Raw genomic sequence first — 23,286 nt, 5'->3', positions numbered from 1 at the left:
AAGTTAAATTAGTTTGGATTTTGTCTCATACACGAAAATATCAAACTCAAAATAATAATTTTGTTTGGAAGCAAATTTGTTGTTCTTTTTTGTTTCCATTACAAATTAATATGTAAATTTAGATTTTTTTTTTAATTTTATTATTATTGTAAATTTAGGATTCGGTTATGTGAAAATTAAAATTTTAAAAATTAAATAAACTTATAGAGTTATAGTTATTGAGCTTTCTTGTGTTTCTCCAGCAATTATAGACGAGAAAATCATGCCAGAAAGCAGGAGACGTAGAGCAATGAAAGAGCAATGGAAATAAAATAGTAAAAACAGGTCAGCAATTGCCCTCTACAGTTTTCAACGACAAATCAAAGAAATTTTAAGTTTAACGAAAAAACACCCAATAAAAGCAAAAACGTGTTGGTTTTGGGAACTCTGAGTTGGACCCAACACCCCCAAAACCCCACACATATCCATATAACATTCAACTATTGACTCTCTCTCTCTGTGTTTATATATATATATATATATATATATATAGCGAGGTTTTCCGAATCTCCCACCAAATCCAATTTGCGAAATCCCCAAGAAAGTGAGAGTCTTTTGAATGCTTTAAGAAAACAACAAAACCCAGAAGGGATATGATGATGACGAGTATGCAGGCGACTCAGTGGACAAGGTTGGAGGATAAGCTGTTCGAGAGAGCTCTGGTGATGGTGCCGGAGGACTATCCGGACAGGTGGCTGAGGATTGCCGAGTGTGTGCCGGGGAAGTCACCGAGGGAGGTGAGGGAACACTACGAGGATCTGGTGCGGGACGTGCTCGACATCGACTCGGGTCGGGTCGAGCTGCCGACTTATGCCGACGACTCTGATGGGTGGGACTCGCCGAGTCAGATCTCGTTTGGGTCGAAGACCAGGGAGGCTGAGAGAAAGAAGGGGACTCCTTGGACTGAAGAAGAGCATAGGTACTCTTTCTCTCTCTATATTCTCTTCTTATTTTCTGATTTTATTGATTTTTTTTTTTTTTTTTTTCTAAATGTTTTTGCTTGGTTCTTTGTTTGGTGGCTGAGAAATTTTCCTGAAAGAAAAGGGAAGTTTTGGGTTTTGTTTCTACAGATGAGAATTGAACTAAACTGTATTCAGAGCAGGTTTTTGAGAAAGATTTGTTTTGTTTCTTTAAAGATTTTTCTTTTCTTTTCTCTCTTTTGGTGGCTAAAAAATTAAGGCAAATGAAAGAAAGATGAATTTTGGTCTCTTCAGATGATAATTGAACTAGGGTTGGTATTGAGGAAGATCTTTTTTTTTTAAAAAAAAATTTTAATTTTAATTTATTTTTTAAAAAAATTCTGGTTTAGAAAGTGGAGGACGATGAAAGAACAGAGACTTCTTGCGTTTTGTATCTACAGGTCTAGGATAAACAGGGAAAAAGACTTTTAATTTTTTGTAATCTTTTGGGTGGCTGAGAAATGGAGCAAAATGGAAGGAAAGAGAATTCTTGGGTTTTGTTTCTACAGATGAGAATTGAATTAAACTGTGGACAGAAAATGGAGGAACATGAAAGAAAAACACAGAATTTGCGTTTTTATGTTCCTCCTGTTCTCTTTAAGTGTCGCTTGTGACTTTAATTTTCAATCCCTTTTTTCTTTGAACTCTTTTGTACTTTAAAATGATTCCTTTTGCTGGGAAAATGGAGGGAGAAAAGAGAGTTGAAAATTGGGTCTTGTGTTTTCTGTTGATTTTGTTGGTGTGATTGTAAAAATTCAACCCCAACTCAGCTTATGAGTGGAATTCTTTGTTTTTTATCTGCCAAATGATAAAAATAGTATATGATCTTCAGAGTTTCAAGACCATTCTTGATGCTACACCCAGGTAGATATAAGATTGTTGTTTGTGTCTAAACCCAGAGAATCCTTTTGTAATTTGGATTGCAGATTATGATTGCCCCATGTGAGTCAAGTAGGTTCCATCAATTTACCATCATTATCATTGCAACCAAAACTTGGTGTGTATATATAAAACAATTTTCGAAAAGCACATAGTTTCTCCTCCAAAAATGACCTCTCCGGCCGGTAGGTCCTTGAGCGTATTTCATGTTAGCCCCAAGGCGTTGGTCTCTAACTAGAAAAGTAAATATTGTGATCGTGTTACCTTTGATATGAAATGCTAGTTGCGGCCTACGAGTGCTTAGATTATATTGTTATCAGATGTATGGCTCTGGCAGCTGATTTTCTTTTTTGGTACGGTAACAGGCTATTTCTGATAGGGCTGGAGAAATTTGGCAAGGGTGATTGGAGGAGCATTTCAAGGAATGTTGTGGTGACAAGGACACCGACTCAAGTGGCTAGCCATGCCCAGAAGTACTATCTTCGCCAAACCTCAGTAAAGAAAGAGAGGAAGAGATCGAGCATCCATGACATCACCTCGGTGGATAACAACAACACGGCAGCTCTACCTGTTGATCAGAACTGGATTTCTCCATCGGGTGGTGCGGTACTTCAGCAGCCTGCACCACCTGCTTTGCCACAGATGACCATGCCAAGGAATGTGCCCGATCAATCGGCCTCATTTGGGTATCAAAACTTTGCCTTTCAAATGTAAAGATGCATAGTAGCAGCTACATGCTCTGTATGTAAAGTAGTCTTAGTTTAACAAATCCAATTTGTAAAGTTATGTGGATGGTTTTGTTAGGTGTTAGGTGATAAGGAGGGTTGGAAAGTGAATTTGATGGTGTATGTAGTATTCTTAAGTCTTTTAGTGAGCTAAAGAAAATCTTCTTTGGTGGAGAACATAGCAAGTTGGTGTACTGAACTTTTAGGAATTAATCAATAAGACATAGGAATTCTTTTTGCATTCAGGTTGTCGAATACCTCAAGTCTGAATTATCAAAATCCCAAGTCTCAAAATTAATTTCTGTTGGAACAACTCCATGATATTCAATCCTTGTTTGACCTTTAGTTTATTGGAAATCTAATGTGATATTTGAATTCCCATTTTGAATTAATATGTGTCTGGCTTTATGGGTTTTTTAGGGTATATTATTTTGGTTGCTGGTTTTTTATTTATTTATTTAATTGACATTTATCTTAAAAGCATAAGTTGATAAGAAATGATTAATTTAGTTAGTTAATTATTATTCTAACACTCTTTTTTACAAATGGGTTTAAAAGCTTAAGCTAATAAAAAGTGATTGTTTGAAACATTTAATTAATATTCTAACGCTCTCCCTCTCGTATAGGTTCAAATAATTTTTCACGTGTTTCAGATGACCTGAATTGATCCGAACTTGATTATATAAAACTCTAATATGTTAATTTTGTGTTAGGTTCATGGGTCGTGTTAAAAATTGTCAACCCTATGTGTGGGTTCACCATATTCTAGGGTATTATTTTGTATTGGATTTTTTTGACGGTGAACAAGGGATAGACCAAGTTAAATTGAATAATCAAAATGAGTAATGCTAGAAGGATGACTATAGTCTTTGTATCCTCACATTTAGAAGGACACAAGGAGGAAAATAGTCTTTTTAGCCTTACTCTAAAAAAGAACCAGACATCTTCATTAAAAAAAGAAATAAAAACTTCACTTACTATCTATGATCTTTCATCACTTTTGTAATTATATTCTTAAACTTTTAAAAATTGTCAAGTTAGACTTACCATATTTCAGAAGTTTGAAATGTCAATCATTACCATCAAAATTTAGCATTAAATCAAATAGTTGATAAATGAAATTTCAAAGTACTCTAAGATATTTATAAAATTACAAAAATACGTTGAAATTGGATGGAGATATTTTAGTAATTTCACTTCCTCTGTTAGGATTTAAATATGAATTTTTAAAATTAATGGTCCAATTTAACAGGAATTTGTTTAATGTGGAGAAGTCGTGGAGAAGAGGCAAAACTTTGGAGAAACGGATCGTATCCATTTAATGCATTTAGGAGGGCAATAATGTCTTTTTCTTGGGGGCAAATTTTTTGAACAAATTTATCGTCTTAAATGCACTAAATGGATGAAATTGAGAGGAAATGAAATAGAGAGGATCATTTCCCAAACTTTGGAGGCAAACGTGAAACGTTTAAGGAAAAACACACTTTGACGCCATTTAAAGGCGGAGGGGGAAACACCTCTGCGTACCAGCATCTACCGTCCCTTCTTCTTCTTCTTCTTCTTCTTTCTTCAGCGCTCCAGAGGGTTGAAATATTTGGATTGATGGTGCATTCTGTTTCAACAAGAATGAGTTTTGGATTGATGTATATTTTTGCAGCACGATGATTGAAATTTACGTGAAATGCTGGTATGTAAGTTATGCCCGTAACTTGTTTGATCAGGTGTCGCATAGAGGTTTGGTTTCTTGGACGTCAGTTATTTTAGGGTATGTTAATGAAGGAAACGTTGGTGGAGGTTTTGATTTGCGCTAGGAAATGAGGGTAGAGTTTTAATCCAATGCAGTGACTGTGTTGCAGGGTATAAGATCTGAGAATGTATATTGTTGCTGCCTTACCAAACACAGGTAAAGACACTTGTATATATAACGTATTTAGTTACACAAGATAATTACAATAGTATTTGTGATGAGCAAGAACACTTAGCTATGATAAGCTTATATTTGAATCTAGATACAGAATATGATAAGCTTATCTAAATATTCAATCTATAATATTATTCAATATTTGAATCTAGACGCAGTTTGTTATCTTGCCTTGATGTAGGACTCTTCAGTATGGGTACTTCTCTAACACCGGGGTCCTGTTGTGCCTGTGGAAGTTTGATCCAGTGAAGGCAACTTCATGGTTATGGAATCAAGAACATGGGTCTCTACAAAATTCAGTTGTTTAGAAGCTATAAAAAACTTATATAGTATTTTTAACGGTTAAAAAGAAAAAAGAAAATATTAAAAATTAAAAGTTCTTTTAGCAAAAAATAGGCCAACCAAACACCGATGGGCCACCCCCAACAACGGTTTTGGGTGGCTTGGCCACCTCCGAAAATTTTTTATGTAGTGCCATACAATTTCTTGTGATAATAATAGCACTTTTGCATTTGACCGAGATTCTTCAACCTATGCCGATTGCGACTGCTTACATATGTCATTCTTTCCTTTAAACTTATCTTTCCGTGCTTTGGCTCAAACCGTACCACAAGTCCATCAACTTGATCATTGATAGGTTTCCTTCGCCTCTCATGTGACAAGAGAGATCTAGTCACCTCTTCAAATGCCAGAGTCTCTTTTACATATAATAATGTTATGAGTGATCATAAGAAGAGAGAAGCGATGCAAATAGAAATATCGCTTTGTCTTCTTCTTCAATCTTCACTCCAAAATTCAACAATTGTGTATTCAACATGTTAAACTTGTTGAGGTGCTCCAACAAATTTGTATTTTCCTCCATCTACAAATGATATAGTTGCTTCTTCACATACAACTTATTTGTCAAATTCTTTGACATATATAGACTCTCCAATATTAGTCAAATTGACTTTGCTTTTTCTTCATTAATCACATTGTAAAGGACTTCATATGACAAATTAAAACGGATCACATTGAAAGCATTAACGTCCATCTCTTCTCAGTCATCATTGTCTATCTTCTCGGGTTTCTTTGTCTTTCCCAATAAAGCCTGGTAGACTCATTGCTGATCAAAAGATCATTCATCATTTTCTACCAAATAGAGAAACTTTTTTATTTTTTTATTTTTATTTTTTATTTTTTATTTTATTGGACTTCTACATTTCATACTTGGTATTCGCCATATTTATCATTAATTTGAATCTCAAGCCTTAGTGGTGATACTACCTGTTGTGCAAAAGACCACAATTATGGTAAATAAGGCAAGGCAATCACACAGATAAAATCAAGATTTAAGTGGTTCCCTCAATATAAGGTACATTCATTGGCGGAGGCGATCGCAAATAAATTCACAATCAAAGATGGAGTACAAAAATAGTAGAGATAAATCACTTACAACCAAAAGCTCCAATACACCTAAATCTCACTATCAAATGAGATTTTTTTTTTTTTTTTTCAAAGGGAGAACTTTTTCTCTGTCAATGTAGCACCCTTTCTTTTTTCTTTCTTTGTTTTGGCTCCTCCAAAACCAAGAAGAAAACAAGTCTGGTGCTCTCTAATGCTCTGTCATGTGGTGCCTCCAAGAAGAGAAATTCTTCTTGCAATTCCGCTTGCCATCTTTCTCACTAAAAAAGAATTGGCAGCTGCACTATGTTCTTCACTTGTGTGGCTTGTCTCACATCAATTAACAAGTGACTCTTTTTATAGTGTGATTAAGTCGGTTGACCACTTGATCTATTCCAAAACAAATCATACTCGGAGAGAAATACTCTCCAAAACCCACTGGCTTCGAGGCACACATTGCGTGTTCACTTTTTAATTGTTTATGTCATTCACCTTACGTGAAGGAAAGTATTAAAATTGTCTTTGTCATTCATCTTCTATTTCAATTAAATATTGTACGTGTTATGTTTCATCTACTAAGAGATGAACTTGAATTTTTAGGACAAGTAGTAATTTAACACCCATATTAAGAATCGTCCAACATGAATCTCATATGCAGTTTAAAACATTGTCATTCTCGGTCGTTTCAAGAAGATTATGATTAAAAAGTAGACCTGGTTTTTTATTTTATTTTAATTTCCTCGTGTTAACATATTAATCAAATAATTAAACTTATCATTTCTTATCGACACAAGTCTGGAGGGTAATTGGTAATTTAATATATTATAATTTTGAGTTCAATCCTTGTTTCTTTAATCATTAATTTAATTGAAGATTCTACTTGGGCATTAATTATAATATTAATTAAATAACTATTTTTTATTTATTTAAACTTTTAAAATAAATGGATTAATATGCCAAAAGGGTACATGCATATTCTTCAGTTTCACACTTCAATCTCATTATAGGTCAAAGATTTCTAGGAAATGGCGAACAATATGAGTTTTGGAAGCTTATTGAAAGTGTGGTCCTTGTTTTGTTGCTCAAGATTTGCATGTAAACTACTTGTTTATTGGAATTTGAGGGTGCATTTTTTCGTTTTCGTGGCCGAGAGGGTTGATTGCATTCCATGGCACTGAATTCACATGCTTAGACATGCCCTATAGGGGGGTTGGATCTCTCTCTCTCTCTCTCTCTCTCTCTCTATATATATATATATATATTTGAACTATTTTGAAGACTTTGATAAGTGCCTTACACTATTACTTTATGTAATTACAAGCCAGAAAAGAAAAAAACAAACAAACAAAAATATTGATTGATTCAATTTTTTAGTGAAAATTTCATAATTTCATTAAACTCTTCAAATTGAAATACTCTCTAAGATTACAATATCATGAATAAAATCAGAAAATTCTTCCATTTATATTTGCTTCGACAATTGTTGAAGAGCAACCTTTGCCAAGCGATGAACATTTTTTGTTTTTTGAATAAAAATTTCATGTTTCATTGAACTCTTCAAACTAAAATACTTGCTGAGATTACAATATTAAGAAATTCATCCATCTATATTTGCTCCGAAGATTGATGGAGAGCCACCTTTGCCAAACGATGAGCTGCCTTATTAGCTTATCTTTTGACGTACTGCACATGCCATGAATGGAGACTATTTAATATTGATAATATGATCACACCATAGCTAATGTGGTCATCCCCATAGACAGTCATACCCTTTTATAGTGGTTATGATAAGTAATAAGATATAACCCTTAGTGAAGGGTTATATCATGACTCTATAAATAGAGTTGAAATTAGAGAACATTAGTATCATTTTATTATTTCATTCTCTAACTTCTATCACTTTGTCATCCATAAGATTTCTACCCTAACGGGAGACTTCTTGCATACAAAAGATCATACGATCTTCGAATTGTCAATTAGATTATCATAATGACTCTAGGATTGTTTTTTTTTTTTTTTTTTTTGGTTGCATATTGAACTACTTAGTTTTAAATTGGTGGAGTTCACGTGGTAATTGGTAAATAGTCTATGTGGCAGATGGGCGGTTAATTAATAGGATGGATTGATTTGAAAACTGAGTATAGCCTAATAAAGTAATTTTTTAAATAAAAAAATTGAAGGATTGAATTAAAATTGCAAGAAAATCCAAAGACTAATTCTAATTTTTTCCTAAAAGAATAAAGAAAATAATTCATTTAATGAGATAAATCCATTACATGATCCAACTAGGAGTCTAGGATGGCCAACCTTGCAAAAAAAAAAAAAAAAAAAAAAATCAATAAAATAAAATAAAGAGTAAAGCTACTAAAATTTTACATTTATTTATTTCACTCATATCAAAATCGATAAACATAAGTTATGTAGCATATTTTAAATAACTTACACTTTTAATTTCTTTTAAGTAATTAATATGAAATTTACTCAAAAATGGGCAACATCAACTAATATCGCATGTACAAAAAAATAGCATTACTCAAAATCAAAGAATGCATTTATTACTCATTCTTGCTTTTAAAATGCATAATAAATAATAAAACCATAATATCAATTTGAATTTTTCAAATATATATAACAAAAAATTGTTTATCATCTTTGCTAGGCTCCGATTAACTGCCAAGATAAAAAAGATTGATAATTATGTGCATAGCACAGCTAAATATAATAAAGAAAAGAAGAAAAAAAAAAATCCTAGTTCTGTTGTTTAGTATTACATTATAAGTTGTAGTAATCGCCGTCACGTCTCTTTCATTGCGTCTGTTGAAAGGACCGAAGGAATTGTGACTTGTTTAGAACACGTGATATTACCGTTTCCTCTCAAACCTTTTCTACTTCTAAAGAAACTATAAATACTTTTTAAGAGCTTTGGTAGTTCTAATGTAGTTCTAAGAAACCAATATCTTTACATACACCTCTCCCTCTTTCTCTGCAGCTTAGCTTGGTTCTTCTTCTTCAATACCAGAGTTTATAGAGGAAGATGAAGAAGTCAACTTGTGTAAGTCTCTCTTTATCTCTCTTCCTCTGTTTCAAATTCTTAGAAATTTTCATTCTTTCTTCACCAAAAATAAATATGTGCTTGAATTAATTTCAAAACCATAATGTTCTTCAAGTGATCAGTGGGAGTTCGTTGATCTAACAGATAATATACATGACATATATGCAAGTTCAAGTTGGGTAGAAACAAAAAGGGTTCTATTGAAGACGTTATTTTAGCAAGAAATTAAGTTAACTTTTTTTCTTTCTTTCTTTCTTTATTTATTTATTTTTTAATTTTTATCAGCGTTTGTTAATGTGTGTCTCGGTGGTGGCTTCGGCTTCGTGTGGTCGTAGTTGGGTCTTGGTTTGAAAGCTCTGTGCTTTTCTTCCATGGCTCCTTTTGGGGTTTGAAAGTTTCTTGCTTTTTTCCAATCTGATGACTTTCTAGGGAGAGAGGATGGAAAGTCAGATAGTGGGTTAGGTCCCCTGCATCTTACTCTGTAGTGGGTTTGGTGCAGTGGATTGAGAAAGCTTGATATAATAATGAGAGCAAAATATATTTAGGCAGTCTGCCACTTGCTCGGGGACTCATCGCTAACAATTCGAACGTGTACGATGTTTCAGTGTTGTCATGCCTCCAGCCACTTCAGCTTTTTTTAAATTTTTATTAGTAGCCACATCAGCTTTTGATGTGCAATATCAGCTCTCAGATTGCTCACAAGGTTTTTTAATGTGCCATGTCGATTTTTCATACATATATGCATAGGTAGAAGATAGATGTAATCGTATTATAATTTTTAGAATTCCAATATTGTACCGTATAGATTTTCTTAAAATTTAATAATTGTTTTCAAATCAAATGGTTAGGATTTTACCATATCACTATTTATCAGTTTTACTATTTCAGTATTTTCTGTACTCTAATGTACTTTTAAAGTGATAAATGTTAATATGGTAGGATACTCTAGGAATTCTAGAAGTTTTTAATCTGATAAGATCTATCTTATAAATTATTTAGAGAAGAAACTAAACTTCTTGAATTTCAGTACTTGAGGAAATTGGAAGATTTTAAATATTGGGACCAAATCAAACCTAAGATTAATTTCAGAGACAAACAGTGTATTTCAATGCTATGAACACAATTACATTAATAACACCTCACCTACCACTTTTCAGTGGATCTCTCTTCCAGGAACCCTCTTTCTTCTTCTTTTTTTTTTTAAAAAAAAATTTCTATTTGGATTAAGATCCTCCAAAATTCTTAGTGAAACTTGAATGCATTGGTATTGACTGCCATTGCATGCCCACAATTTTAGAATGATCATTTATTGAACCCTGAAAATTCTGTGAGATATAGGAAAATTTGAAGTAAATGTGACAGTAGTTGTTACTGCTCTAAAGGAATTATTTTAAGAGATCCAACCTGAGTGTATTATTTCTAATGTTGGTTTATGAATCCAGTCTTTATAGAATAAAATCATGTGTTTCATGTTGTGTCCCCCTTAGGCTAATATTATTTATTTCCTCTTTGCTTCCAGATACCTCTAATGGTGGAGCCTAGGAGGCAGATATCATTTAGATGCTTCCTTTCTTCTATCCTTTTGCTTTCTGCAGTTTTCTTCATAGGGAGTGCATTTATAATTACAGATTATAAAGAGGTAAATTATACTTTCAGCTCCATCATTACTACAGAGACAATTTAACTTTCTCAATAATTGGGTTATCTTGGCACAGAAGTATTTGTCTTGTGGATCATCTGATAATATGCAGAATACAAGATCTAAGATGTGTGAGGTATGTTGCTACCACTCAAAGGCCATATAGATGCACAATTTGTTCCTTGCTCTAGTATGTAATGACTAGCTTATATACTCTTATTAACACTTCTGTTTGTATTTAGAGTCAATCCATGCCCCAAGGAAGTGAATCACTACCTAAGGGAATTGTCTCAAAAAATTCTGACTTGAAAATGCGACCATTATGGGGCCCCATGGATAAAAAGGTATGTCAACTTTATAGGTGAAAATTTCAGTGGTAGTTTGGCATTCTAGGTACTGTTAGTCATTTTACTAGAGGACCATGCAGTTTTTTACCTTGCTTGTTCAGCCACTTCCGATTTACAGCAATTATTGGTTTATTGTACCGTCTACCAAACGGAACAGGATTCTCTCCAGTTTAAATGAACTGGATAATATCTAGTTAGTTATCGTGGAGGGGTATTTTTGTCTTTCACTTTTTGAGAGGACAACAATACCCCATCACTATAACTAACTGGAGTTATCCAGTTCATATGAAATGCAGAGGATCCTAATTCCTATCAAGCATGACTACTATTGAGATAATTCATGTATATATATGTTTAGTTGTCTGTTTTCCATAGTTGTATCATTAGGATTGAATTCTTAACAATATTTTCTGGACATGGTTTGGGTTAGAGTTGATTGGCACTTATTATTCATGTTATGCTGTCGAGCTGATTGTACTGTGAATATGAACTGTTCTTGGAGTCCTGTATTGCCTAAGCTTCATAAAGGAAACTATTTCTCCTTTGATTTGATACCTCACACAAGAACCATGGCCAATCAGTTCGGTCTTCAGCTGATACAAACATGATTCAGCCTGTTTTGTTTAATATTTATATGTAATATTAATGTCATCCAACTGAGTTGGTTGAATAATGGATAAGTTGAATATCACTGTGGAAAATGCAGTTTCTCTTTGCCCACTGATTACCTGATTCTTTCAATTTATATCCTAATGCTGCCTGCTTCTGTCCAGAACTCGAAGTCATTCACAAACTTATTGGCCATTGCAGCTGGCATAAAGCAAAAAGAAAGTGTGAATAAAATTGTGAAGAAGGTGAAAAGCTAAATTTCATGCCCTCGTTTACATACATTGTCTTTGATTTCGTTGGATTTAATTTCTCTTTTTACTCACAAATTACAGTTTCTGTCAAGTGATTTTGTGGTGATGCTTTTCCATTATGATGGCGTTGTGGATGATTGGAGAGATTTAGACTGGAGCAACCGTGCCATACATGTTTCTGCTATTAATCAAACTAAGTGGTAATGGTTATTAGCTAAAATTCAAAAAAAGAAAAGAAATTATACTTGTTCAGATATTTCTGGTCCATTCTCACTAACTGGTATAGCATAATTGTTTTCATGATTTATACTTGTTCAGATATTTCTGGTCCATTCTCACTAACTGGTCTAGCATAATTGTTTTCATGATTAAGGTGGTTCGCCAAGCGTTTTTTACATCCTGATATTGTGGCTGAGTATGCCTACATCTTCCTCTGGGATGAAGATCTTGGAGTTGAAAATTTTGATGTTGGAAGGTAAATTATGAGAATACATATGTGGGTTTTATATGACTATGATGTGTTTGTGTCTGTACATATCCATGTATGAAGCACATCCATGCTGGAAGCGGTAGATTTATTGGGTGGTCATAACTTATGCCTTCTCCTTTTTCATTACTATTTAGTGTGAATATAGACATGTGTGTGTTGGAGAGGGGGGGAAAAGTGCGCATCCCTGCAATTACATCATAACTTGTCGATTTGGTCAAATCTAATCCAAGATTAGAAGCATTCCAATCCATATAGTTCTCAAACCTTTTTTTTCTTACAATTTAGGTTTTATAGATTTGGTAACTATTGGAAATTTGGAATCCAGCCAGTATGATATTTCTCATGCATGACAAATGTAGGAGGCATGTAACTAGACTGTTGGATAGGCTAAATATGGATCTATCATGAGACATGTAACCTGATAGATGGATAGGCAAAATATAGGCATCCCAAAAATGTACAGCATATTATTTTTCTGGGTGTCCTTTCTTTTGGTTGGGGGGAGCAGGAAGAGGGTGCTTGGTAATGGTTAGTTCAATTGAAATTGTAATTTTTTAGCTGTGGTATTTAGTATGCATGGCTGGATAAAAAAGACACATAACTTGATGGTTACACTTGCAAAAAAAGGGTTGCAAAAGAAGTTATGGATTGTTGTAATGCTATTAACTTTTCCAGTAAACATTTGAAGATTGAGTTTCTGTGCTTTAACTTCTTACATGCAGATATCTTACAATTATTAAAGAAGAAGGGCTTGAGATATCACAGCCAGCACTTGACGCTAATAAATCTGAGGTTCATCATCATCTCACAGCAAGAGATAGAAGATCAAAAGTGCACAGGTTCTCTATCATTTCCTTAGAAAATAATGTTTAAGAATGAGAAAATCTATAGCAATATCCTTATGAATTCTTATATGTAGCTGTTGTGATATGTTTTTTCATTTGTTAACTTCAGTAGCATGTCATGAGCTATCAGGCTTTGATTTAATTAAAGTTTTCAATACAATGTCTTTCTAATTTTAAGGTCTATGTTGTGGTTGCTATTGCATTGGCTAACAGGAGGACTTACAAGATGATTGGTAGAAGGAGGTGCAATGAAAACAGCACAGAGCCTCCATGCACAGGGTAGAAAATTTGCATGCAGATCCTTTTCAGTTTCATAGTTTACACACAGAAAAATATGTATCCATATACATAAAAGTGCATACAAACATAGACATATTTAATACATATATATGTATTTTGCTCTCAATTGTTCGCAATGAAAGTGCATTTTATTTATTAATATGTATGACAGGTGGGTGGAAATGATGGCTCCTGTTTTCTCAAGTGCATCCTGGCGTTGTGCATGGCATATGATTCAGGTAGGGCATCTGTACATAAATTTTTCAGACACCATTATAAAGCTAAAATGGTGGTGGATTTTGATAATTAGGCTTCATAAAGCTTTGCCACTAATTTACCCCTTTCCACTCTTCTTTTTCCCCCTAATGTTTTTACAGAATGACTTAGTTCATGCATGGGGCTTGGATTTTCAGCTGGGCTACTGTGTACAGGCAATTTTACTTCCTATAACTATATGCCTATTTTTCCAATTTTTGGATATCCATGAAGATATGTCTTATGTGCAAAGCATTCTTTAACAGGGTGATCGGACTAAAAATATTGGAATTGTTGATTCCGAATACATTGTCCATTATGGTCTTCCTACACTGGGGGCGTCTGTGACGAACAAGGTTAGAAATTTTTTATTACCAAATTTGACTAAGCCCTAATCCCACTAGTTGGGATTGGCTGCAAGAATGTTTCCAGGCTTGCATGATCATGATGTTCCTCACAACTTCCACCTGCATCATTTTCGTCTTCCTTTATTCCCTTTCAATCCAGCTTAATTTCTCTCTCTCTCTTTCTCTTTTACACACACCACCATGTGTAATTTCTCTGTTACTAACTAGTAAAGTTCATCATCAATGCAGAAAGTTGCTGAAACACCTAATCAATCTGCCCAAGATACGAGCTCGAGTGCAGGACCACAGGTACTTAATCAAAATCCAATATGCAACTCATCACATTCTTTTGTTGTCTGGACTTCTATTCATAAGCAGCTTTGAATTTGCAGGCAGCATCAAGGTCACATCAATCTGATGGTAGAACTGGGGTAAGCCTTTGAATAAATCTTCTATTCACAGAAGCTCCTCACTTAATCTTCCCAAGGCCAGTACAAAGGGAGCAAGATTTTTTTTTTTTTTCATACACTCAAATGAATGTGTGCACTTTGCACTTTGCATTATCAGCTGTGCTTAGCGCCATGACTAAGGTGTTAAATCACAACTTATCCCAAATTCTTAAATTAATAAGAAATGATTAATTTAGTTATTTAATTAATATTCTCTCACTCTCCCTCACGTATGGATCCAAACTCCTTAATAAGTGAGGTTCAACACTTTGAATATTAAATTGAGATGGGCTGTAAATGACATAAACAAGGTTTGATGACAACTTCTGCTGTAATACCATGTTAAATTACTACTTATTCCAAAAACTTAACCTGATACGAAATGATGAATTTAATTATTTAATTAATATTCTAACAGCGTAGAGCTCCAATTTTAGTATGACATCTTTATATGATCCCCATTATTTTAGGATACACACTAGCATCCTTTGACCATTGTTCTTGTGCAGGTGAGAACTAGATCCTATATTGAACTAGAGATCTTCAAGAATAGATGGAAAAAAGCAGTAAGGGAGGATTATTGCTGGGTTGATCCATATCAGAAACCTGCAGCAAAGAAAACGGTTGAGAAGTTGATTGCTGAAGATATACACAGGATCACACACAGGCATTGACCTAAAATAGAAAGAGGAGGACAATAGGGCAGCTTTGTAGAGATCAAGTTGTGAAATACGTTTTCCCAAATGTTAGAATATTTTATACTCTATATTTAGGCCTTATAGGTCTATTCCCTTCCTTATTTAGTCTAGGTTTTTATTTTTTTTAAAATTTTTTTATTCATCACACTTTAAAGTGTCTATAAATAGAGATCATTGTAATACAGTTATTATACATCAATAGTCAATATGTAGCCTTAAGAGTTTCCATCACTTCTGCTCTCTCTCTCATACAAAACCCAACAAGAAAAAGCTGGGACAAAAACAGGGGATGCTCCAAGCAGCCATCACCCAACAAGACAAAAGGAACAACTAGAGTAGCAAACTGCAGGAGAACCAAAGCAAATACAAACACTAAACACCAAAACAACAAAAAAACACAGCAGGACTACTCCAACCAAACCAGCAGAACACAACCAGACCCTTAGATCAGAAGCTCCTCATTAATGTTCCACTTTTGGCAAAGAACCACATTATCGGCTCTCTCTCTCTCTCTCTCTCTCTCTCTCTCTCTTATATTCTCTATTATATTTCTACACCAAACATAGGTGACGATTTTCTTCTTCACTAAGAAAATATAGATGATGCTTAACATTGCTTTATTTTATAACAGTATTAATCGATCTTCATGACCTTTTAATCCTTTCTTGATAAGTCCTCAAAACAGATTAATGTATATGCTATATATACATGTAAACCTTCAGCATTAGAATTCATGTTTGGTGTAAATTTTTGTATGCCAATAAGGCCATGCCGATTGCCCCTGTAATGAAGTTAAGCCTCGTGAGCAAGTGGGATTGGGATTCCCATCAATTTTCCGCCTACAAACTGCAAATCGCCCCAATTCATCAAAATGTTGATTATTACCATCACAAATTGTGACAATGCTGATATTACTATGCCGCCTCCCATGTCGGGTGCCTAACAAAGAACTACCACTGATGTGAATGCATTGAAGAATTACATGCTCTAAAGATAGATGTCAATTTAACCTATTAAATTGGAAAATTTTCTTTTAACCCAAGTTAAAAATGTGCAAACTAGCTTAGAGGAATATCATCCAACTCAATCTATAAAAATGTGTACCTTAAACATATGTTTTATAGATGTCAATTTAACCGACTAAATTGGAAAAATTTCTTTTAACCCAGTTTGGAGGAAACTATCCAAACTGGGTTAAAAATGTCCAAACTTGGTTAGAAGAACTTTATCCAGCTCAATCTATAAAAATGACGTGTTCAGTCCGCACACCCCCTTCAAACTACCACCCAATTGACAATATCCTCCCCCAAAAAAAAAATACAAAATTATGTCAATGTCCCCTAATGACGAAACTACCTTTAGTAAAATAAAAACCTAAAACTAAATATAAAATTTGGCCAAATTAAATATAAAAAAATTCCTTTTTGTAAGAATTATCGATTTTTTTTTTTAATTTTTTTAAAATTTTTTTTAAATAGAAAATTCTGTTTAAAAAAATTAAATTTTTTTTTTCTTTTTTTTTTAAAATAAATCATTTTTTAAATAAAAAATTTTGTTTCAAAAAAATAAATAAATAAATAAACATTTCCATTTAAAAAAATTATTATTTAAAAAAATTTGTTTTTTTTTTAAATAAAATTTTCATTTAATTTTGTCTTATTGATAAATCTATAGGTGCATTTTTATCTCTCTTTTTTTTTTTTTTTTTTTTTTTTTTTTTTTTTTTAGCATTGGGGGACATTGCAATGTTTTGGTAGTTTTTTTTTTCTTTTGGGGGGGGGGGGGGGGTCGGGGGGGACATTGCCAATTGAGTGGTAGTTTGAGGGAGAACATTATCAATTGGGTGATAGTTTGAGGGGGGCATGTGGACTTTTCACTAAATTTTATTAAAAAAAAGACACATGTTATTTTTATAGATTGAGGTGGAGGAAGTTCTTCTTTCCTTCAACTCAGTTTGGAGAAAACTTTGTCCAACTCCCACTATGCCTCATAAGGACAGAGTTTTCCTAAAAACTGGGTTGGGAAAATTTTCTCGAATTCAATTTATAAAAATGGCATGTGTCCATGTAAATTTAATATGAAATTAGTGAATTACAGTTGAGCTGTCTGACTTATTTAATTAAATGAGTTAGATTATAATTGACATATATAGTATTATACCCATGCACGAGCTTGAATATGTTTGTTAATGTGTTTTGATGATTGAATTTTGTTTTTATTTGAAAAAGTGTTTTGATATGACATAAATATAAATATTGTTTTTTATAGTTTGAAGAATGTTTTGTGTTTTGAGTGCAAAAATATTTTGTTTCTTGAGAACCGAAACAAAAACACAAACAAATGCTTGTAACCATTCGTGTCCCTCTAGTTGGGAGGTTTCTTTTATACAACCTTTGGTGGTAAGGCAAACTAGAAAACCCAATGCTGCTTCTTACTTTCAAAACCAGTGCACAAGGTATGAATATGTTTGTTAACGTGTTTAGATGATTGTTTTTTGTTTTTTATTTGAAAAAAGTGTTTTGATATGACGAAAATGTGAATACTGTTTTTTTTTTTTCATTTTGAAGAGCGTTTTGTGTTTTGAGTTATTTGTTAATGTATTTATCTTGAGAAAAGAATACAAAAAAGATTGTATTTGTCCTGAGAAGGTAGAAATAACGCTTTTCAAAATAATAAACACTGAATTTTTTTTAAAGTATAGAACAAATTACAGCCATTATTTTAGCACACAACATATCATTCTCTTTCATTTCCATCACTGAGAGTACAACAATGGCTGCCTTGTGGTCTGGCTTTCATTTTGAAGGAAATCTTGGAACCATAAAGCAGAGTGTTTCATATATCTTCTCAACCCATTTTTGTAATCTATGAAGTTGATGCCAAGCCGATATGTATAACCAAATTCCCATTCGAAGTCATCAAGAAATGACCACACATAGTATCCCCTAACATCAACTCCATCATCCCTGTCATATACGGGAAATAACTGTCGAGTTAGGGTTTGAACTTATAGAAAAGATTAAATTTAACTATTTAATTAATATTCTAACATTAATATTCATCCATACTCACTTGATAACTTTTAAGAGAGTTGATAGATGGAGGTGGAGGTATTTTAACCTCAAGCTATCATTGAGAAAATCTTCAATTGGCAACGAGTTGTTATTTACATCACTGAGTCCTGAAAAGAAATCCAAATGCATAAGTTTGATATATACATGATAAGAATTTTAAGTGAACTACTTAAAAAGGAAGAAAGCAAAAGAAATGGTATTTAGTAGACTGTTATACGACTACCATACAATTAGGATGACGTAACAATGAAGATCATATTAAATTACCATTTATTCTAAAAGCTTAAGCTAATAGGAAGAGGTAAATTTAATTATTTAATCAACATTTTAACATTATCCCTCACATGTGGGTTCAAACTCATTTTTAATAAGTGAGGCACAACACGTGGAATATTTAATTTAAATGGGGGTGATTGATGGAGTCAAGGTTCGATTACAGGACCTTTGGCTCTGATACCATGTTAAATTACCAGTTATCCCAAAAACTTAAGCTTATAAGAAGAGGTAAATTTAATCATTTAATCGACACTTTAACAGATCAACCATTGAGTCAACAACGACTTGTAAAAAGAAAAATTAAATGGATGATTTTTATTGCTAGGTCATCCCAATTATATGGCAATCATATAACAGTCTACTAAATAACGTTATTCATAAAAAAATGTTTTACCGTTTTCAGTAATGACAATAGGTGGATTGTCGAAGTTTCTCTTAACATATAGCACAAAGTCTCGAATCCCCCTTGGATAAATGTAAAGCCAGCCAGAAGGTGTCTAAAATATCATTTGTGACATTCTTTGCTTAGTAAAATTTGAGCATGATCATGTTTATGAATATGTGAATGTGAAGGTGTAGGTGAGAGACAGAGAGAAAGAGAGATTACTGGTTCACCAATAGGAATGCCATCTTTCTCCGCTGCCGCAACACATGGCATGACAACGTTAGTATAACTGAAATTATTTTAGACTGTTGGCCACTATAACGTAGACTGTCGTGTAAATTTGTAAAGAGATTGCAGTAAAAGTTGGAAGCATTTCTTTTGGTTTTTCTCATCATTTATAGGGGTGTGGCTTTAAGACTTACTGCTGGTATCTACATGGCTATCTGTTGTGTAACTTAAGTTGAAGCTGCTGGAGGATGTAGAGTCATCTGCATATCTTGCAGTGTAGTAATTTAGCCCAAGGAAATCAAGAGACCCCTTTACCATATTGGATTGTGCTTCAGTGAAATTTGGCAGTCGATTTCCTACCAAAGCTCTCATGGACTCAGGGTAGTCACCATATGTAATTGGATTAACAAACCTGGAAAGTAATTATAGTGATGATAATGATAATGAAGTTAATAAAAATAGCAATAATAAAACAAATAAAAAATTCCAAGAAGAAGAATAAGGACCAAAGGGCACTGGAACAGAACATATTCTCCTGCATTATCTCCCATCATTAACATAGAGGTACATTATTAGTGTCTACTTCTTGTGTATGCCTATAACTGTTAAAGTATGATTAAGTGATTAAATTTATCTCTTCCTATCAGTTTAAGCTTTTAGGATAACTGATAATTTAACATGATATCAGAGATTATTCTAAAACATGTGGAATTTCTAAAACATGTTTCTTCACATGAAAGAGCACTAGCTGAGAATTTCCATTCATAATACTCACCATCCAAATGCAAAATCAAGAGCTCTGAATGCAGCCATGCTGCTAGCAACGGTTTGGTACTTGGGCACCATCCAAAAAGTTGATACTGTAATCCCAATTTCTCCCATTTGAGAAGCCTGCAGAAGTTAAATCCGTCTATCTTATGCATCATTATAAAAGTCTTCATTTCTCAGAATATGAACAAGCAAAAATATACAAAGTGCTAACACAAATATGAGCAGCAAGTAGACTATAAACACTTGGGAAAAAAATTTGTCAAAAGCTATAGTAATGAACACAAACCTGAAACTTGTTCTTGTACAAATTTACAGCAGTTGCATGAGAAAGAATAATGTGATGGGCTACCACATAGGGTTCTGTTGCTGAGTTTCCGGCCGTGCAGGTCCCTTCATAGTTAGAACATCGACCAGGCGCCACGTTCCCAGTTGCATAACCTTCACTACTGAATGTATTTGGCTCGTTAAAAGTCACCCACTTCTTCACTCTGTCGCCAAATTCTTTGAAGCACAAGTTGGCATAGTCTCCATAATCATCCCTAATGATTGGAGCATGAACAATTGCCAATTAGCTAGGCAGGGAAGATAAAACCCTGTGATGATTACTCTGCCCGCATGAATCGTGTATCGGTTGAGTGAGAACTCGAATAACCGATGTTGTGGTATTAACCACACGAATCGACCATTCGAGCTGATCTCTTTTCCAATATTTGGATAATTGATAATCAAACTTACACGATGTTTGTGCTCAAGAATCCACCATACTCATCTTCTAGTGCTTGTGGAACATCCCAATGGAATAAAGTTACAAAAGGTTGAATTCCTGCCCATCATTGTGAAAAACTAAGTTACAAAAGGAAGGAAATGTGCCAAAGCAAATTATGGGTGGGATAAGAGAGAGGATGAAGTTTTACCATTATGTAGGAGCTCATTAATGAGTTCATTGTAGAATTCAACACCATCTTGGTTCACTCCTCCACTAAGTTTTCCCTCTAAGAACAAAAATAGACTTCATTTATATCACTTGCAGTGACTGTATAAATTGAATTTTTGCACAGAAGATTTTCAGTTATTTTTTCAGTAGAGACAAACCAAACTCTTTCTTCCATCTTACATAAAATGGTAAAGAAAGAATCAAGAATGATCTTTACCAGGTAGAACTCTGGACCATGAGATGGAAAATCTGAAGGAATCTAAACCAATTTCTTTCATCAGAGCTATATCTTCCTGAAATAAACATATATACATATCTCACTTTTCTTATCAGATTCACACCAAAAATAAAAAATAAAAAATCACACCTTAAAACGATAATAAAAATCTTCGGCTACGTCCCCTGTAGCATTGCCCAAAATTTTTTCTGCAAGGACACCATAAAATTTCTCAGAAAGCATAAGAAGAGATATAGGGTAGAATTAAAGTTCATTAATTACATCAAACCTTTGTGATAAATTGAAGTACAAAATCTAGTTGTTCTTGTTTTATCTAAATGATTCAAATGATATTTATCTTTCCCTTTATTCTTCTCTCTGTCTCTCTGCTCAATATAAGATACTAAAAATAGAAAAACTTTGTTAAAAAGAATTCTCGGAATTCCTATGACTTGTAGGTTGGAGGAATTTAGTCAATTGAACCGACATTGATCGTTACATCATGTGGTTCTTATATAAAATTTTAATAGGATTAACAAAGCATGTAATATCTGTCCTTTGAGCATCGCGTGCTCTAAAGAAATATGTCATTTTAATAGAACACATCAGCTGAAAAATTTCAGAAACTGCTCCCTCGTCAATTCTCTCACCCTCTATCTTCTTAGAAAAGAAAGAGGAAATCAGAGTTAACTTGCATTTAGTATCCTCAGTCCTTTAAGCACTTTGACAAACTATTTATTGCTACATTGCGAGTAGCATGACAGTGAAAACTAACACTTGGGACTCCATGGAAAGAAAATAATGCAGAGAGACCTGGATGCATCCTAGTGAAAGTATCCCATATGCTGGACCCTTTGCCATGCTGGTATGCCGCCCCTTCATACTTCAAACGAAAAGAAAACAAAGGAAACACCAAAGATCATGAAAGAGAAACGTATACATATATATGTGTGCAATGTGCCCATGAGGGTTAACTCGAATGGTTGATTCGTTTGGTTAATACTACGAGATCGACTATTCGAGTCCTCACTCAACCGATACACGGTTTTTGTGGGCAGGATTGTGTAGCTGGAGTTTACCTGACAGGAATGAGTGTAACTAATGTTAGAGCACTAGCACTGCCATACCTGATAAGCACTTGACCCTGCTCCAAAAACAAAACTGGCCGGAAAATCTCTCCGGTTAAGACCTTCAGTGCAGGCAAAGCAATAGGCCAGGACCAGAAGATAGAAGTGCAGATGGTGAGAAATGTCCATGCTTACTTTGTGCTGCGTAGCACTAATAAATTAATGTACCAGCCAGCACTTATGTGGTCGTGTATACACTATGGAAGTGCTGGTGTTTCTTGTTCTGTTCGCAGCTAGGCTGTCTGAACTTTTGTCTCGGCAATAGCTATGACTTTGAAAGTGTTGGTGCAACCGTCATTCAATATATTGTTTGTTGTGTACTTGTATGGTAATAAACCTTGCATTTTGTAGCCAAGACCACAAATATATGACTTTGGTGAAAAAATTCATAATGCAATGGAAAATTATATACAAAATGGAATAAAGAGAGAAATTGAAGACAAAGATTTATAGGTGGTTTAGTATTAGACACCTACATACATCACTAAGGAAGAGCCCAAATGGGTACGTCTTGCTTTTATTTCTTGATTATATATGTTCACACAGTTTCTGGTCACCAAAGTTTTACACTAACTCACAAGCTAAAAAGATGGTAAATGCTGATTAGAGAATGACTATGGAACCCAGAATCTAATTGAATTTCATCTGTCTTTTATTGAATATTTTTTCTCTAGTTTTTTTTTATACATGAAGCCCCCTTTTAAATGTGCATACAAGAAATGGTCAAAGGGCTGCCAAAGTCAAGTTTCCTATGGCCCACTGTTATGCTCCCTTGTCCACCGTTCATCGTACTTAGGATCTGGGCTGTCGTTCGTCATTGGGAATGGGATGATGACATGTGGGCCATAGGGATTGACCCAACATGGCTTTTGCAGGGTCGGGCCCACCAGTCATACCATGGGGATAGTTCCTGTACCCTCTGCGTCCGTGGTAGGTTTGATTGGACATTATACAGCTGTGAATAGACAGACGCTTTCCCTAATTGGACACCTACTTTCACCTGAGTCAAGGACTGGGTAAGCGAGGTATGGCCTCCTGCATGGCTCTTTCGTATCATTCGTTGGGTGCAGTGAAATGGTTTGGCTTGCTCGTGGTTCAGTAATGATG

The 23,286-nt window shown here is 34.1% G+C and overlaps 3 protein-coding genes across 4 annotated transcripts; 2 read left to right on the top strand and 1 right to left on the bottom strand.

Annotated features, from left to right (window-relative positions):
- Positions 1-458: 458 nt before the first annotated feature.
- LOC132183022 (transcription factor DIVARICATA) lies at positions 459-2,843 on the top strand. The gene is made up of 2 exons (XM_059596415.2): positions 459-958; positions 2,243-2,843. Exons 1-2 carry the CDS (start codon positions 633-635, stop codon positions 2,589-2,591), a joined length of 675 nt encoding a protein of 224 aa, XP_059452398.1. The 5' UTR covers positions 459-632; the 3' UTR covers positions 2,592-2,843.
- Positions 2,844-8,847: 6,004 nt separating this feature from the next.
- Positions 8,848-15,398, top strand: LOC132165321 (uncharacterized). The gene is made up of 15 exons (XM_059575833.2): positions 8,848-8,958; positions 10,478-10,597; positions 10,674-10,733; positions 10,840-10,941; positions 11,718-11,798; positions 11,886-12,004; positions 12,178-12,279; positions 13,017-13,133; positions 13,353-13,418; positions 13,591-13,657; positions 13,796-13,849; positions 13,940-14,029; positions 14,270-14,329; positions 14,413-14,451; positions 14,979-15,398. Exons 1-15 carry the CDS (start codon positions 8,941-8,943, stop codon positions 15,141-15,143), a joined length of 1,260 nt encoding a protein of 419 aa, XP_059431816.2. The 5' UTR covers positions 8,848-8,940; the 3' UTR covers positions 15,144-15,398.
- A 2,458-nt stretch (positions 15,399-17,856) lies between these two features.
- On the bottom strand, positions 17,857-22,370 carry LOC132185356 (beta-glucosidase 17). Of its 2 annotated transcripts, XM_059599142.2 has the most exons (13): positions 22,180-22,370; positions 21,866-21,935; positions 21,203-21,261; positions 21,053-21,128; positions 20,816-20,893; positions 20,637-20,724; positions 20,188-20,440; positions 19,906-20,021; positions 19,325-19,542; positions 19,125-19,156; positions 18,912-19,014; positions 18,240-18,348; positions 17,857-18,133 (listed from the first exon to the last, which is right to left on the bottom strand). In XM_059599142.2, exons 1-13 carry the CDS (start codon positions 22,306-22,308, stop codon positions 17,923-17,925), a joined length of 1,542 nt encoding a protein of 513 aa, XP_059455125.2. In that variant the 5' UTR covers positions 22,309-22,370; the 3' UTR covers positions 17,857-17,922. The 2 variants fall into 2 exon arrangements, with proteins under 2 accessions (XP_059455125.2, XP_059455129.2); XM_059599146.2 differs by lacking the exons at positions 18,912-19,014; positions 19,125-19,156.
- Positions 22,371-23,286: the final 916 nt, after the last annotated feature.

This window comes from Corylus avellana, chromosome 2 (genome assembly GCF_965113065.1).
Source record: "Corylus avellana chromosome 2, dhCorAvel1.hap1.2, whole genome shotgun sequence".
NCBI classification, from domain to species: domain Eukaryota; kingdom Viridiplantae; phylum Streptophyta; class Magnoliopsida; order Fagales; family Betulaceae; genus Corylus; species Corylus avellana.
The sequence above is the reverse complement of the archived record's forward strand: the minus strand, read 5'-3'. Positions and strand labels throughout refer to the sequence as shown.

Coding starts and splice junctions, on each gene's coding strand:
- LOC132183022 (XM_059596415.2), top strand. CDS start 633: ATGATGATGACGAGTATGCAGGCGACTCAGTGGACAAGGTTGGAGGAT. Junction 959..2,242: donor TGGACTGAAGAAGAGCATAG/GTACTCTTTCTC, acceptor GTACGGTAACAG/GCTATTTCTGATAGGGCTGG.
- LOC132165321 (XM_059575833.2), top strand. Junction 14,330..14,412: donor GCTCGAGTGCAGGACCACAG/GTACTTAATCAA, acceptor TTGAATTTGCAG/GCAGCATCAAGGTCACATCA. Junction 14,452..14,978: donor AATCTGATGGTAGAACTGGG/GTAAGCCTTTGA, acceptor GTTCTTGTGCAG/GTGAGAACTAGATCCTATAT.
- LOC132185356 (XM_059599142.2), bottom strand. CDS start 22,308: ATGGACATTTCTCACCATCTGCACTTCTATCTTCTGGTCCTGGCCTAT. Junction 20,441..20,636: donor TTCTTGAGCACAAACATCGT/GTAAGTTTGATT, acceptor TCCAATCATTAG/GGATGATTATGGAGACTATG. Junction 18,134..18,239: donor ACTCTCTTAAAAGTTATCAA/GTGAGTATGGAT, acceptor CGTATATGACAG/GGATGATGGAGTTGATGTTA.